The sequence below is a fragment of the Rhinopithecus roxellana genome, chromosome 4 (genome assembly GCF_007565055.1).
Source record: "Rhinopithecus roxellana isolate Shanxi Qingling chromosome 4, ASM756505v1, whole genome shotgun sequence".
NCBI lineage: Eukaryota > Metazoa > Chordata > Mammalia > Primates > Cercopithecidae > Rhinopithecus > Rhinopithecus roxellana.
The window spans coordinates 69,027,938-69,044,190 of record NC_044552.1 but is presented as its reverse complement, the minus strand read 5'-3'; the positions used below and the strand labels follow the sequence as shown (position 1 = coordinate 69,044,190).

Genomic DNA, 16,253 nt, shown 5'->3' with positions numbered 1-16,253 from the left:
GTAGGCATGAAGATGCTGTCATCACTGGATTAGCGCTCCTTATGCCTGCCATAGGAACCGCAGTCCATGAAAGCCCACCCATTCTACAAGATTGTGGTAAGATACTTTCCCCAGTTTTTTTTTCATTGTCCTCATATGAAAAAGAAACAAGTCATCCTAGGGTCAAAGGATAATTCTGCTTCCCCTATAGTCTATCATATCCATTAAGCAGATTCCCTACACAGACATCCTAAGGACTAAACCTATTTTACACCCATGGAAAGAGCCAGGTATCTATGACAGCTCCCACAGTGCCTGTAACACATGCTCTGACCCACGGTATTTCATAAACCCTAATGTACACAGGAAAAGCTCAGCTTTGAAAGCTATACAAAAGCACTCATAAATCTCAGACTGCCCTAAGCACCCCTCCTTTTGCTAAGACACTAGCTGGAGTACCACTTCAGACCTATTATTCTTATAACGACAACTTTCCTTGTGCATCTCGTCCTATCAGCCTACTCAAGCACCATGACTATTATTTATACTGAATTTTGCACTAACTGCAAGTATGTTTATTAACAAAGCAAAGATAGATGTTCTTTAAAACTAGTTTTGTCTAATAAAGATCCAAAAATGCGCTATTAATTACTTTTATTCATCATTACACTATGATGTGTCTCACTGTGTTGCCCAGGCTGGTCTTGGACTCCTGGCCTCAAGCAATTCTCCTGCCTCAGCTTCCCAAAGAGCTAGGATTATAGATGCTGAACCACTGGGCCCGGCCTTGCAAGATTTTTTCAAAAGGGTGGCCTGCATAGGACTGATACTTGGGGAAACATGAAATCAGCCTGTCGTTCTAGTCAGGAGTGATTGGCAAAACTCTTAGAGATATGCTGCTTCTCATTCCTGCCTCTCAAATAAAGAAATGTAGGTTTAGAGAAAGACTTAGAAGAGCCAGAAATAACAGTGCTATAATAAAAATACTCAGCTATTACAAAGCTAAGAACTCTCATATGTGTAAAGCTTAGAGCTTCAATTCATAGAAACTCAGAGTATCAATTCATTTCAAAATTCCACATACAGGTCATACATTCATCTCTCCATTTTTAAAGGATTTCTGCTTTTGAAAGACTCATCTAAATTGTCCACCATGTCAAACGTATTTAATTCCTAGCATTAGAAAATCAACAAAAATTCAAAGATTTCAAAAATATAGTTTGGAAAGGAAGAGAAGGAGAAGAGTCAAAATGAATTAGCAATGCCCATAATAATGTCCTTTTTTAAAAGGACACGGTTCCAGAATTCCTACATTTATCTCTCTATCTCCATCTGTCAGTTGCTCTTCGGATCCCGCACATCAGCACATTATGCACAGACGGTGGGTATTTTCACCCTGGACCAGGTAGAAAGCTTGCCTGCCTGTACACGCTGACTGCCTCCCTGTGTTATCTGTCCGCGTTCCGTTTGAATCCAATTTCCTTGCATTACCTCTGCCCAGGTCAGGGATGAATGGCCGTCAAATTCCCAGTGGAATAAAAAGAAAAACCCTTTTCTTCCTGAGGCAGCAAGTTTCAATTCACAGAGCACATGGCTAATCTACATATGTGAAGGTCACGGCACTTCAGTCAAAGAGGTTAAGAATGGAACAGCTCACGTAAGGGGGTTGTCTTAAACATCTTGGCATGATGCCCAACAAGTAAGACTGTTGAAAAGCAATAGATAGCTTCTGGCAGCAGCAAGGGGAAAAATATTTTGATCATGTGACGCCATACACATTACCTCGTTTATTTCATGTGTGAAAGTTTGAGAGTCCCTGAAAAATACCACATATGCAAATCAAATCCAGATTTCAGCTTTACCAGTTTAGCCATGCTAGTACACCTTCCTCTTCATAAAATACATTTATATAGAATTTTTGGATGCACCAAGAATAAAACTTCAACATATTGACAGCCAGTTGGCTCAAATATCTTAACAGCTGATTACAACTTCTTTGCATTAGTTTTCCCATGAAGCATGAAACTACTTAGACCGGGAAAGGGTATTTAGACTAAAAAAGCATATTCTTTTAAGTTATCCAAATATAACTGTTTTAAATAAAACTCATCTTCTCCATCTCTCTCTATTCTTCTCTCCTTTCTCGCTAATAATATAGCAATATGGAAAATTACAGAAACTTAGTGCACAATGAAAGATAAAACACAAAACTGCTTTCTTTTCAATTTCCCTCTTCAGTAATTAATTGTAGAATAAAACACTGGTGCTTCTAAGTGCTTGTAGCTCTGACCAATATCAGAGTGGAGGAGGAAGGACAGAGCCTTGCCATATACAACAGACATGGGTGAAAGAAGAAAAGTCAGGATTGCAGAGGGCATGTCTCTGCCTCCTGTACGCATGGCGCCTTCCTGAAATGCGTTCTGCATCAGCCAATTCAGGTTAAAGGGAGTTGGCACTAAGATGGAGGGGAAAGGATGATTTCCACACCCAGCAAAGTCATAACAAGTATGACTGTAATTTTTAAAACTTTCCAACAGTCAACAACAATAAATACTTGTTTAATACACAAAGAAAATAAAGCAGAAGCAAAAGATCCATTTTACCAATTTAGAAATTGTCTGCCAGCCACCCATTTCCTTCAACTCAAAATTCAGATTCCTTATGAGGCCAGAGTTATTAAGTCTATATTTCTAATTAAATGGAATACTAAGTAAAATTTAAATACCCCACAAACTATCTTAACTAATTTAATTTAATCACCACTACTTACTCAGTAATCTAAGGACATCACTCTATGCTCAATAATTGATACAATGTTTAACAATTTACAAATATTTTCTGGATATCTACTTCTGTGATAGTGCCCCTACACCAACATCACTAAATGTTTATTGATGGTAGGAAAACTAAATTCTTCAATTATAAATCTTTTAAATTTATTTCCTCACCAGTTAAAAATATGACTGTGTAAAAAAAAAAAAAAAAAAAAAAAAAAAACAGGAAAACTACAGCAAATATTTTAGAACTGCTCAATAACTTACATTTTCCTAAACACTGGACAAGGTAAAAATGTATCAAGAAATTTGAAAACTGCCATGGTATGGATTAGAACTAAGCTTCAAATATAAACCTATTAGCTCTGAAAGACTGATAGGCTGCTAAGTAACTTGTTAAATTAACTAATAGAGAATCACCTCTAGCTCATTTTAATTCCCTATTCATGAGAAAATACAATCCTTTGTTACTCTATTAAAATGTCCTTTTCATTGACAAGCAGCATACAAGTTTCTTACAAAGTTGAGTCCTTACGAAAATTCCATGAGTTAAGCATTCTTTCCCATTCTTTGACAAATGAGGAAACCACACAGCACAGAGAAGAGAAGTGTCTTGCCTGAGGTCACACAGCTAGTAAATGTCTAATCTTCCAGTGCTCTCTAACCTGCTAGCTTTTGGCTCTAGCCCTTGCCCCAAGCCCCACATCTCTTTACCTGTTTCTCATCAACCAAGTCTTAGCTCATCAGACCTCCTTTGCTGTAGGAGTCTTCCTGCCTCAACTCCATCCCAGCCTAATCTATATAAAGTGACCCTCTAACATCAAAACTTGTTTCACAAAATCCTTTACACCGTACTGTGTAGCATGTTTACTTGTCCTTAATTACTGCACTGTCCATTTGCTGAAGTCAACACAGGATCCCATCACCTAGCATGGTGCCCGACACACAGTGGGCTCTTCACAAACATGTGCCTTCTGCCCACATTATTGCTGTGATGACACAAATCTATAGTTCCAAAGTCCTGACGTAGACTGTTCAATACAGTGAAGTAAATGAACTGAGTATTAAATCCTTCATGTTACTGATGTGAACGCTTTTCTTTAGCAGAAAAGTCACCATATGAATGACACCCAAAACAAAATCCAAATTAGGATCACTTTCTCATCAATGTCACGGCACCACAGAACAATCTCCAAGTACACTGACCTTCCACATAGAATAGCAAATACTGACCAAATGGATTTCCTTGCAGCTGATATTGGAAATGAATAATACATTCATTAGGAAAGTTTCAGTTTGGATACATCATCAACTACTCCATAAATACTTCTTAGATGGTACACTTTGAAGTATAGATATAGTCTTTCTGCATAAGAACTACAGAAGAAAACTGTAGCCATTCACTTTAATTTCCACTTTGTAAAACACCAGGAGTCTATGATAATTCACCAGGGAAAATTAAAGATCATATGTCATCTTTACTCTGTGTATCTTAAGCACCAAGTGGTGCTCAGTAAGTATTTGTTCATAATAGAATTACTTTTGTCCCTGATAGTTTTATAAATCTCAGCATTTAAAAAAAAAAAGTTCTCTATATATTTGAGGGAGGACCTCAGTATTCTTAGATTTGACATTCCTGTTTTGACTATTTAAGAGCAGCCCTAACCCTCCATGTGTAGTAAATTATAATTTTGCTAAGGATCAAGTCTAAATCATATATTCAGTGAAGTTGAAGCAAACACAGAAGCAAGTTACTCAGCTAATGAGAGACCAAAGTCTAGCACCCAAAAGCTCCAAGAAGCCTACTTTTAAATTTTTGCAACTTCATTCCTTTGCAAAAAGTAATTCTCCTAAGAAGCCATTTTTTGCAGATCATCAAAGTGGGAAGGTTTAGGAAGTATAACAGAGGAATGATTGTTGGCCAGAGAAGAGACTACTAACTAATATTAGGGATGGGATATTGAACGGGGCAGCAGCTTGGGTCCAATGGCATCAGTCATAGGCTCAGTGGGTAAACCAAAACCAATTTATATAACTGCTGAACAAGAGTCCCAATCAGTACAAAACCACATTCTGTAAGGGAAACTAGAGTGGAATGCAAAAATCTATGTATTTGCACAGGTCTCAGTTTATATTCACAGAATATGTCTGGGATCTAGTGTGGTTTAATAAGCTGTTCAGTGGTGCATAGCTGATTAGGCACTATTTGTTTAAAAATTCAAAGCAGCACAAGATTTTGGAGCTGGGAGGGGCTGAGCATCACCTAATTGATGCCAGCAAGGGCTTGTCCTGTGTCAGTCACACCCCGAAGTGCAGCAGGACCAGGCAGAGAATGAGAAAACAAGCCCCACATGGGAAGACAGGTAGACAGAGAAGAGAGGGGCCACATACAGATGCCACAGATACACATCGATGACCTCAGTGAAGGTTTTCAACAACCCTGCCCGGCAGCCAACATTCCAGGTAAGGAAACTGACCCCCTGCCGGAGCGCAGACAAAATGGGTGCTGAGGTCTCCGAATGAGCTAAGGTCTGACCAACTCTAAGCCCATGATCTTACCATTACATCAGGATGCCTCATCATAGAGGCTTATTCGCTCACAAATCCTCAGAATCACCAAAATAAACTAATACACAGCAAACATGCCAGTCCCCTCGGAATTATGTCTGCTTCTTCAGAAAGATACTTGCTCAGCAGTAGCAATGTTCCACATTCCTATTTCCAAGGTCATTTATAATTCATTGGGTAAAGTGAATTTATTAGAAAATATACCAGTGGTAACACAAAATTTAAAGGGCATTAAAATGGGTGTGTAGCTTGATATATGGTCACTGAATCTTAAAAGGTGGTTCTCAAGATTTCACAAATTAGATGCCAGCTTCTAAATGAATTTTAGAATTAACAAGCATTTCAATAGAAGGCTATGAAATATGGTGAGTGGTTTAACTTCTAAGATGCTCATCACAAAAAGAAACAGTAGATACTAACTAAGAATTCTGGAACTGCCTCCACTAATCATCAATGCCTCGCCTTCTGAAAGGTTTATTTCAGGACCCAGAAGCAGTAGCTGAATTTACTCCTCAGCCAGCATACATTATCTAAACAGTTACCAAAAATACCCCAGCAATCCAAGTATCTTCCTAAATCTGAACAGACTGTTTTAACTTTTTTTCCAAGAATCTATGTAATGTAGAAAACTGAGAAAAAGAAAAAGGACTATTCTATATAAATTTGAAAGTGATTATATTTTCCTTCTTTTAGTTATTATTCTCAGTAGTGGATCTGTATTTTGCTCTGGCACAAAGCCAGTAATTGATTGGTAGAAATGGAAAAGAGTCACTAGATCACATCAACTGTATCACAACAACCTACAACTGTTGTTGGCCAGATTTTGTTTTGCCAAAATCTACTCCCCCACCCGAAAAAACAAAAAAAGAAAAAAAAAAAAAAAGGCAGGCCAGTAGACTGCTGACCCACATGGTTGCTATCTGCACTTTGTTTAAATGAGCCAGTTCTAAGTCAATGATGTCAACAACACCACGATCCAGGTATGGAGGGAGCAAGTGTTAGCAGTATCTCTGCATGATCCACACACCAACAGCAGCGATCTCCAGACCCCAGCTATTGTCTGTCTCTGGCACAGGGCTGATTAAGAAAGTGGGAGCTCAATAAATATTTGCCCATTGACTGTCTAGAGTTAGATATTTATCTAACATATACCTCACTGCATACACAAATGCTAAATGTTTACACCTTAAAGAAATAATTATTGCTTCCCAGTACAAGCTCTTAAGTAACAGTTCATTTCCTCTCTGTGGAAGCTGGTGTTAAAAGTACATACTGATCTTACGAAGACGTGGTTACCTATCAGCAGGAGCAGCAGTTCCAGTACAATCCCAACACTTTACAGCAACTAAAGATGTCTGTTCATGAGACCAGGCAGGATCTAGAAGTCTCCCTTCACAGCTGCCTTTCAAATGTAATTCTAAAAGGTCAATCATCTTAATTTAGTAATTTTCCACATACAAAGAGTTTCTGAAGTTCTGCAGAGGACTAAAAAGTAAAAACATGAGGGGGAGGCACAAATTTGGCAGCAGAGAACACTATGGAAAAGGACATGGCAGCACCTAGACTCTGGGTTTGCTCTGGGTTGGCGGGGGTGAGATGCCCAAAAACTTCGAACACAAAAAGAATAGAAAAAAAAGTTATCACTATAAATGATTTTCACTAATAGTGGGAAAATAAAATTAATATTTTTTAAGAGACTACAAATGCAAAAGGTGAGGAAGAAAGGCAAGGGAAAAGTGAGAATGGTAACAGTTCATTTCCACACTGTATTATCTAACCAAGGCCCAGGTTTCTCTCAACAAAATACCCTCAATCTTTAAACTTTAGAAAGTTTCCAAAAAGCTGCTTTTCAAACTTTTAATAATATAACTGGCAATGAAACTACTAACCGTCGTAATACGTATCTCCAAAGAGACTAACTCTATGAGGACTACCCCAAAGTTAGAATTGAAAGAAAGTAATGTACTAATAAAAAACAAAAACAAACAAAAAAAAAACCATCAGCATCCTGATGGAATGTCTGTGGAAGAATTTACTCGCAAACTATGAAGTGATAAGATTAATGGTTACAAAAACAAGATTATTTTACTTACAATACACATTAGTAGCTAACAATTTTAAAGAAAAGAGAAAAATATTTTTATTTCAGTTTGAGAAAAAGGAAAAGTTCTGGGGATAGATGATGATGGTGACAGCCACACAACAATGACAATGTACTTAATGCCACTGGAATGTATGCCTAAAAATGGTTCAAATAGTAAATTGTATGTTACGTATGTATAGCTTACCTCTATTTTTAAAAAATACATATATTTAATTTTTTAGCATCCCATTACAAAAAAGAAAAAATGTGGCATTATGGTCTAGGATTTCTTCTGGATTTCATCAAATACGGCTTCCCTTCCAGAGTCACCTGATAAGGAATGGCTTCTCGTCTAATTCTCCAGCTCATCATCCATCAAGGCCCAGGAAGACACTGAGAAGTGCTCCTTACAGAAGATGTTCAACCAAGGGTGAATCTCCTCCAGATTCTGCTGCCATCTACCTGATTTTAATAATGGAAATAAGAGTAGCTATTCTTAAACCAGATATGCTTAAGACTTCAGGGCTTTAGTCTGGTGCCTGGTAATAAATCTCATCCAAGAAACAAGTTAATTTCATCATTAGTTCATCTGTCAAACTCAGCAGCCTTCTAATATTCTTGGCATTGATCCATACAGATGTGGGTTTGGAAACTGCCTACTGGATCCTATTCAAATAACTAACTCTTGCCTGGCACGATGGTTCACATCTGTAATCCCAGCACTTTGGGAGGCCAAGGTGGGTGGATCACTTGAGCTCAGGAGTTTGAGACCAGCCTGGGCAACATGGCGAAACCCCACCTCTACGAAATATACAAAAATTAGCCAGGTGTGATGGCGTGCACCTGTAGTCCCAGCTGCTGGTGGGGCTGAGGCAAGAGAATCACTTGAATCTGGGAGGTCAAGGCTGCAGTGAGCCAAGATCGTACCACTGCACTCCAGCGTGGGTAACAAAGTGAGACCCTGTCTCAAAAAGAAAAACAAATAACTAAATGTAAGGAAATAATTTTATTAGAATTACTCCAAGTCAAAGACTTTGAAAATAGAACAAATTTAGTGAAAACTTACTGTGGAAACACATATTCTACTCTGATAAAATTCACTCAGTCAATTAAAGTGAATTGCTAATTAAAACTATATAGTATATGTATATCAGTCATTCCATTCATTCAGATGTCAGTATAAGGAAAAATAAATGAATACTTAGGACACTCAGGTAACGACTGATACCTAAGTCATTTTATCTTCACCAAATTTCCTGAAGAAAAAGTTGCTAAAGTACACCAAGTTTTTAGATCAGAATTAATTTACTCAATTACCCAATTAAACCAAAAGGGCCATTGAGTCTTATTCAAATAGCCTCCAAGCTAGAGAAAAGATATTTATAATAGTTCTACATCTATGATACATAAATATATTTTTGGTAGAGAACAGTTTGCCTGGTGCCTCTCCCGGACACCACAGGGAACAGGGTTTGGGATTCCTCAGCCTTAAGCAAGCACACACAGCAAGTGTGCGGCACTACTTTACATATCCACAGAGAACCTGCAAAAACCTCCCTCCCGTTCAGGAAAGGGCACCTCCGAAAAGGCATGCAACCAAAACCACCTAATCCCAAAAAGGCCTAAGAGGTGGATACGGCCCCTTGAGTAACAACAGCAGTGTAAAATGTCACAAAAATTTTATAACATCCAACTTGAAAACCTAAATATTGCAAAAAAACAAAATAATGGAATTGAGTTTTATTAATATTCATGTTCGGTCTCCATAAATCTGTTATTTTATGCAACACACCACAGTTCTGTCAAACATAAATATCAATCTCAAATTTACAAATCTACACACACACCCCAAAATGAAAGTGACACGAGTGAAATATTAGTCCGTTTTCCACCCACATGGATCAAAGCACAGAGCCCCATGAGTTGAGCAGTGTCAGTCTAGCGTAGAGCTGCGAGAAAAGCCTCCAGATTGAGGACACCGGCAAAAAGCTAATACAGAGACCTATGCCAGCATATCTTAAATTTACATCCCCAGTCAGTCTCCAAACTGAGTAGAAAATTTCATGGAACCCTAACAAATGTTCATCAAACCACTCATCTCCTAGGAAAGGGTAGGGTTAAATAAATGAAATGATCATCTTTTCAGTTTGCCTGTGATACTGGAATTTATCCTAGGAAAACAAGTGTTCCTATTACATCAGAAGTCATCTTTTTAGATAGATACATCCTGCCCAGAATCATAAAGAAATAAAGTCTATTAATAAGAAATAGAACTGAAAACTCAACCGTATTCTATTATACCTATTCTCTTTAAAAGGTATCTGTGTCTATCCGTGTCTAATAAAACGATCAAATGAGCTTATATTAAGTCTTCCTCTACATTGTCTTATAAAGTCAGTTCTCAAACCAGAATTAATGTTTTTTTATATCAGAATAAAGACGTTATTTTCTTCAATTTCAGTAAAGGAAAATGACATTCAGAGGTTAAATATATTAGTAAAAGTGTCCAAGTGTGATCTGCATTATTTCCACATCCATAACACACTTCTGATACACTATGACATTGAGAAAAATGGAGCAAGTATAAAAAGCCTTGCCAAAAATTCATGACTAAATATAGACAAGCAGAGCCAAAGCAAAGAGGGGTTAAGGTTCCTTATTATAGACTCAAGGTAGGATATGCTACTCCCTAGCATATACTTATTGTTTTAGTGTTAATATAAACATAAACCTAAGTGATAGCTGTCTTAAACAGTGGCTACCACTAAAACAAAAAATACCAAAATATTGTCAAAAGCATGTACCACAAAAATCAGGACTCCCAATGAAAATGATTTTAAGTCATGCATAATTTCATCCCAGATGACTTAGAAAACAAAACTGCAAACATTTGCTATATTTTCTTTTTCTGTTTTTTAAATGATAGGCCTTTTCCATGAGCCACAGTTACTAAGTCCACCTTTTCTAACTATACACAGCCATCCATACTTTGGCAAATATATAAATTTAGGCCACAAAAATTTATTTACAAGATTTAAAATATCAGACACCCTAAGATTTAACTGGGGGTGATTTTATCAAATAATGTACCTCACACACATTTTAAGGTAATGAACTAGTTTGTAGCTTCCTGCTTCCCATGCTAGCTAATCACTTTTCTTCTAATGGTAAATAAGGCTCTTTTCTTAATACATTGTACTACGTTTTATAAAACTAAAAGTTAAAACAGCATTTATGGAATTCAGTAGAAATGTGCACATCATAAAACCTATGTGCGTGAGTAGACCTCAATATTTCTTTTCAGACTGCTCCATCTGAATACTCATCTCACAAAAATCTAGTAACAAACTGAATCGTCAAATGGCTTATTTTACTTTTTAAAAAGACCCTTCTCCTACTATATATACATATGTTTTGTCCCAATTACGAAAACGTTTGCCACCCAATAGAAACTATTTCCTGAAATCAAAAATGAAACTAAAAACGTATTAAAAGCCAAAATATTTCATCATTTAACAATATGATTTAATAGTATTTTATGACCTACAGTTAGGCAGTAATTTAATATTTTAGACAAATGACTGTTTCTTAGTATAATTACAACAACAAATACTAAATAATACTAGCCTTCCAAAAAGAAAAGAAAAAAGGGATTGTAAAAAAGACGCATTCCACATGTTACACGGTAAGGTACTTAAAAGAAATTCCTGAATCTAGGTCGCATGTCCATCACATTTCCCCCCACCTCAAAAAAAAAAAAAAGCTATTCCCAAGGGTCATAGGACATAATGGATTCATTCTCATTCCAAGAAAACAAAATACTGAAAATGATTGGTACCATTAAGAAAAAAATACTCTAAAGCAACATGGTCCTACATCTGCCTCTAACTTCATTCGTCTCTAGTTTATGAAGATGTGAATTTTAAATTGCTCCTTTAAAAGCAGGCTAACAAAGCAAACCTTTTGAAAATTATGTGGATTTATCTCCATGATTCTTCTCTATAATGTTTTTCCTCGTGTAAATCAAAAACAAGCTGAAATCACAAGTTTGCTATCAAGAATAGAAAAATATATTATCCTTAAAAGCCAAACTCCAGTAACTAAAGATCTGAAAGCAGTGGACAGCAGTGTTCAGCCTAGGATTCACAAGATTATTTGTTAAATTCAGCCCTTCCTTCACTATGACAAGTCTCTAAGATATGATTATTGTTAAAATACCTCTTCCTCAAATAAATGAGTTACATAAAAATATACGTACAACGACTGTTGCTCCCCTCTAACACATTAGAATTTTTTAAACGTTCTTGGCATTAACATGAAAGAAAAATCATTTGGAAAAAACACCCAGCACAACTTGCTTAGAATATAGTTTCCCTAATTCATTGTGTAAGCAGTTCGAACAAGGCTCAAATTACCTAATCTAACAAAACAATCAAGAAAAAAAAAAAAAGATTCTTGGGGCATTTCTGTATTCTCCAAATCAAAAGCAAATATGAAATGATTGTTAGTATTTCACAGGAATATCTGATTCTTCCCCTTTTCATTATTGTTATCTGCAAAAATATTTGTGGTTTTCTTATTTCGTTTTTTAAATATGTCAATTCTAACTAAAACTCCTCATCCATAAATATCTTTAAACAGTCAGAACTGATAAATCACAAAAAAATGAAACTTAAATCTTGTTTATCAGGTGAATTACACTTCACCAAAATATATTGTTGCCTATCAAAATATTGAAATTTTTAAAATTTTAATGTTATATTAAGCCCCGTGTGCTGATAGATATCAAATTTTTCCATAGTTGAATTCGTAAAGGGGAGACTTTTATAAAGGCTTTAAAAATCCAAAAATTGGTAAAATTCGTGGTTTACTTATTTTTCAATGGCCTTACCCTCAGCCTCCAATTAAAGTCCATGATATATGTAATGTGCATATTGTAAGACTGTCATCAAAGATCAGAATTTTGCAAATGCCCAATACTGGAAACCAGCGAACCGTTTTTCCGTATTTGATCCTCTTATTAATAACTATGATTCATAATAGTTTCAGCTTTAAATACTGAACCTTACATCTGCTTGTAATAGAGCTCAGTTATTATTTGTGGCAAGAATTTTTGTGACTGTACTGCTCAGCACTTCTATTTACATCAGCAGTGCTAAATGCCCAATGGTGAGAGGGGAGCCAATCAGATGGCAGATTAGATGTCAACTCAGAGGCAGCTGTCTGGAGACTATTACAGCCAGTTTACCTCCACAATTCAAATTCCAAACCTTGCAAAGGAGATCAAGTCAGTCTTTAGGCTCAGCCTACTAGCAAGAAACAGCAATAGTGCAGGACACTTCCTAACAGCGCTGTAGGACTCAGGTGACAGCAAAATAAAGAAAATCCAAATAAATACGATCCCAAAAGATCAATTTTCACTAGTCTGCTATCTTACTGGATATGCTGAATAAAACGCATGCCTAATCCATGATCAAAATAAGTTCAATTGATCCGGAACGTGCTCCTTTCACATAGTCTCCCTGTTGAAGGTGACTCCCTGCAAGCAGCCCGTAAGCCCAATAATGGATTTTCCTAGCTATTCTAAGGAAGCGAATCGATGTATTTTAGAATATTGCACCTCCACGTCGCTGTGGATTTTGGTATTATTCCTGCCAGCAAACGTTCGAGCTCGAAGCCCGCACCGAGTGTCTCTGAATGGCTTTCCCTAAGTAGGAAAAACCCACTCGCTTGTCACAAAGCTAACCTATTTTCCCTGCCTGGACCTCGGAAGCCAAGAGGGAATGTGCAGTGGCTAAAGGTGGGAAAAAGTTCCTCATTCTCTCCCCCGTTAAAGCACATTGTGGGCGCTCCCAGAGCCGATCGAGTGGCTCTTCGCCCCGGCCGTCCTGGCCAGGAGAACCTATTTGTTACAAAAGCACCCGAAAGGTCCCCGCCGCCCCAAACGGCGTCCGCGCGGGTGGCGCCTCGGGATCTCGCCTCGCGTTCCCAGGCCTGGGCGGGGGGGGCGCGGGTGCGGGCCGGCGGGGTCGAAACCACCCGGCCCGGCCCGGCCCGGAGAAGCCCTCCCAGGCCTGGACAGCGCGCCGGCCCCCGGGGCGCCCCGACCGCGGCGGGAAGCGGCCGCCCGTCAAGATGGCTTTGGGCGCCGCGCCCCCGCAGCCCCCGCGGGAAGACGGGGAAAAGTACGCGGCAAAGAAAGAAACTCAGGCTCGCGGCGCGGCGAGGCTGCCGGGCGGAAGCAGGCCCGGCCGGCGCGGGGGTTACCTGGGATCTGCCCATAGTCGGTCCGGGGGTGCCGGGGCTCATCGCCGGGTGACTCCTTTGTTGCGCGGCCGCCCAGGCCGGGCTGGCAGCGGCGTACTGGGCGCCCATGTCCTTGCCCAAGCCCATGCCCGCGGCCGCCTGCTGGCCGCCCGCCGCCGCCCCCGCCGCCGCCGCCGCCTGGGACTGGGGCTGCGACGGCGGCGGCGGCGCGCTGGGGCTGCTGTACTCGGGGTAGCTGCCGCCGTAGCTCCGCATCATGGGGCTGGGCGAGGTGAGCAGCTGATTGAGGGTCGGGGTGGCCCCCGACGGGTGCTGGTTCTGACCGGCGAAGCGCTGGAAGCCCCCCGCCGCCGAGCCGGCGGCCGCCTTGCTGAGGCTCGCGGCCCCGCCGCCCCCGGGGCCCATCATCATGCCGCCGCCCTGCTGCCGGGGGGAGCTCAGCACCCCGTACCCCGCGGACGAGCCCCCATAGCCGCCGCCGCCGCCTCCTGCTGCTGCTGCTGCCGCCGCCGCGGCCGCCGCCGCCACAGCTCCCGCTCCTGCTCCTCCTGCTCCTGCTCCTCCTCCTCCTCCTCCTCCTCCGCTACCACCTCCTCCTCCTCCTCCGCCGCCGCCGCCGCCCGCGCCGGGCCGGCTGTAGCCCGGATAATGGTTGCACTGGCTGTTGGGGTACCCTTCGTGGGAGTTCTGCAGGGGGTCCATGCTGCCGGGGGCCCCGGCGGCGGCGGCGGAGGCGGAGTGCATCATCCCCATCCCGGGGCTTTGTTGTCCGCCATGTTGATCAAAGCAAGGCCCAGCGCGGCCGCCGGGGCCGCCGCTCGCAGGGGCAGCGCTGCCATAGTAATTATTAAACTCCGGGACCGCCTGGCCGCCGCCGCCCCCGGGCACGGCGACCGGCGGCTGCTGCGCGCCCAGGGCGCCCAGGCCCGGGTGCTCGTAGCGGCCGCCCGTCGGCTCCCCCATCTTGGGCGGCGCGTCTTCCTCGTCGCCCGGCTTGCTCAGCAGCGGCGGGCCCGGGGGGTCGGCCTGGCCGCCCGCGGCACTGTCCTTGGCGCCTCCATGTTGCGGCTGCTCCATGTCGGGGCCGGGCTGAGGCGCGCCGCCGCCTGCGCCGCCCAGGCTGTTGTTGTTGGAAATGGGATGTTGCTGCTGCTGCTGCTGCTGCTGTTGCTGCTGCTGCTGCTGCTGCTGCTGGAACTGGTTTAGCTGCTGCTGTAGTGCGTGGTGGTGGTGGAGGTGGTGGGCATGGTGGTGGTGGTGGTGGGCATGGTGGTGGTGGTGGTGCTGCTGGTGGGGCGGCGCGGCGGGGGCTTCGCCAACGGTTTTCAGTTTGTGGTTGGGGAGCAGCCCCGTCTCCATGGCCGAGCCCGGGCCCGACGAGGAGGAAGAGGACGCCGCCGCTGCCGCCGCGGAGGAGGAGGAGGAGGACAGCGCGGCGGCGCTTCCACCCTCCTTGAGAGCCGCCTCGGAGCCGCCGCTCTTGGCGCTGTGGGTGCCGGCGGCGGCGGCCGCGGCGCCCGCGTTATGGGCCATGTTGAGTTCGTGACGGGGGAGCAGGGGGTGGTGGTGCACACTGTTCAGGCCGCCGCCGCCGTCGCCGCCGCCCCCCAGCATGGGTCCCGGTGCCGCCGCCGCGCCGCGCGCCCCCGCCTCCAGGTCCCGGGCCCCGGGCGCCGGCCGCGGCCCGGGGGGCGCCCGCCGTTCGCCGCTGCCTGCCCGCGCCCGCGCCCGCGCCGCCGCCGCCGCCGCCGCCGCTGCTGCCCGCGCGGCCATGATCGCCGCGGCGTGGCGAGGCCGGGCGGGGGGCGGGGGGAGACAATAACCCCCACTTTTCAGGCCGCGGCCCCTCCTGTGCGCATCCACGCGGCCCGCCGGGAAGCCGCGACCCCCTCCCCCTCCGCAGGCCCCGCCGGAGCGCCGGGCTGGGCACGCCTTACGCTCTGGGCCTGCTCCCGCTGTGTGCTTTCATCGTGAAAGTTTTTAGTTCAGGTTTAAATGAAACTTTTCTCTTTTCCTCTCTAACCCGGATATGGGTAAATACACGACTGGCTGAGCCTATCGGGCCCAGCATGGCATGAGAGGGAGCGGGCGAGCTCGAGCAACTATTATCCACTTCGCTCGCATTACTCCCGCGCACTCGCAAAACGCGGACTGGACTCGTCCCCGGGCCGCCGCCGCCCGCCCCAGCGCAGCCCCGCGGGGCCCAGCCGGACTGGGGCTAAGGCTGGGGCCGGGGCCGGGGCCGGGGCCGGGGCCGGGGGCGGCTCGGCGGCCGCTGGGAGCGCGGCGGCGTGGGGCGGCCGGAACCTGCACTTTCCCCCCGGGCCGCTGTCTCCTTGCCAAGCGGGCGTTCGCGTGTTTGTTTTCACGTCTAAAAGGAACGATACAAAGGTGGAAAACGAGTCTGACGAGCAGACAAAAGAGGGAGAAGGGCTGGGAAACAAAGTTGCCTATTGGCCTCAGAGGTTACAGGGAGCCGACGGAGAAATAAAATATTTAGGCAATCTGTGCAAAAGCACGGTCTCTCCCAGGAGTTATGTAATTTTCAGAACGTTCGCCTCTGCCTTGATTTCGGGCTATCG

At 43.5% G+C, this 16,253-nt stretch overlaps 1 protein-coding gene across 7 annotated transcripts in view; it reads right to left on the bottom strand.

The window, feature by feature from the left end:
* The window catches only part of ARID1B (AT-rich interaction domain 1B), a 445,370-nt gene extending 429,911 nt beyond the window's left edge, over positions 1 to 15,459 (bottom strand). For all 7 annotated transcript variants that reach the window (XM_030928075.1, XM_030928069.1, XM_030928073.1 and 4 more), the window contains exon 1: positions 13,672 to 15,459. In XM_030928075.1, the coding sequence (XP_030783935.1) occupies positions 13,672 to 15,444 (1,773 nt within the window). In that variant the 5' untranslated portion in view covers positions 15,445 to 15,459. The remainder of the gene's footprint in view (positions 1 to 13,671) is intronic.
* Between the last annotated feature and the right edge of the window lie 794 nt (positions 15,460 to 16,253).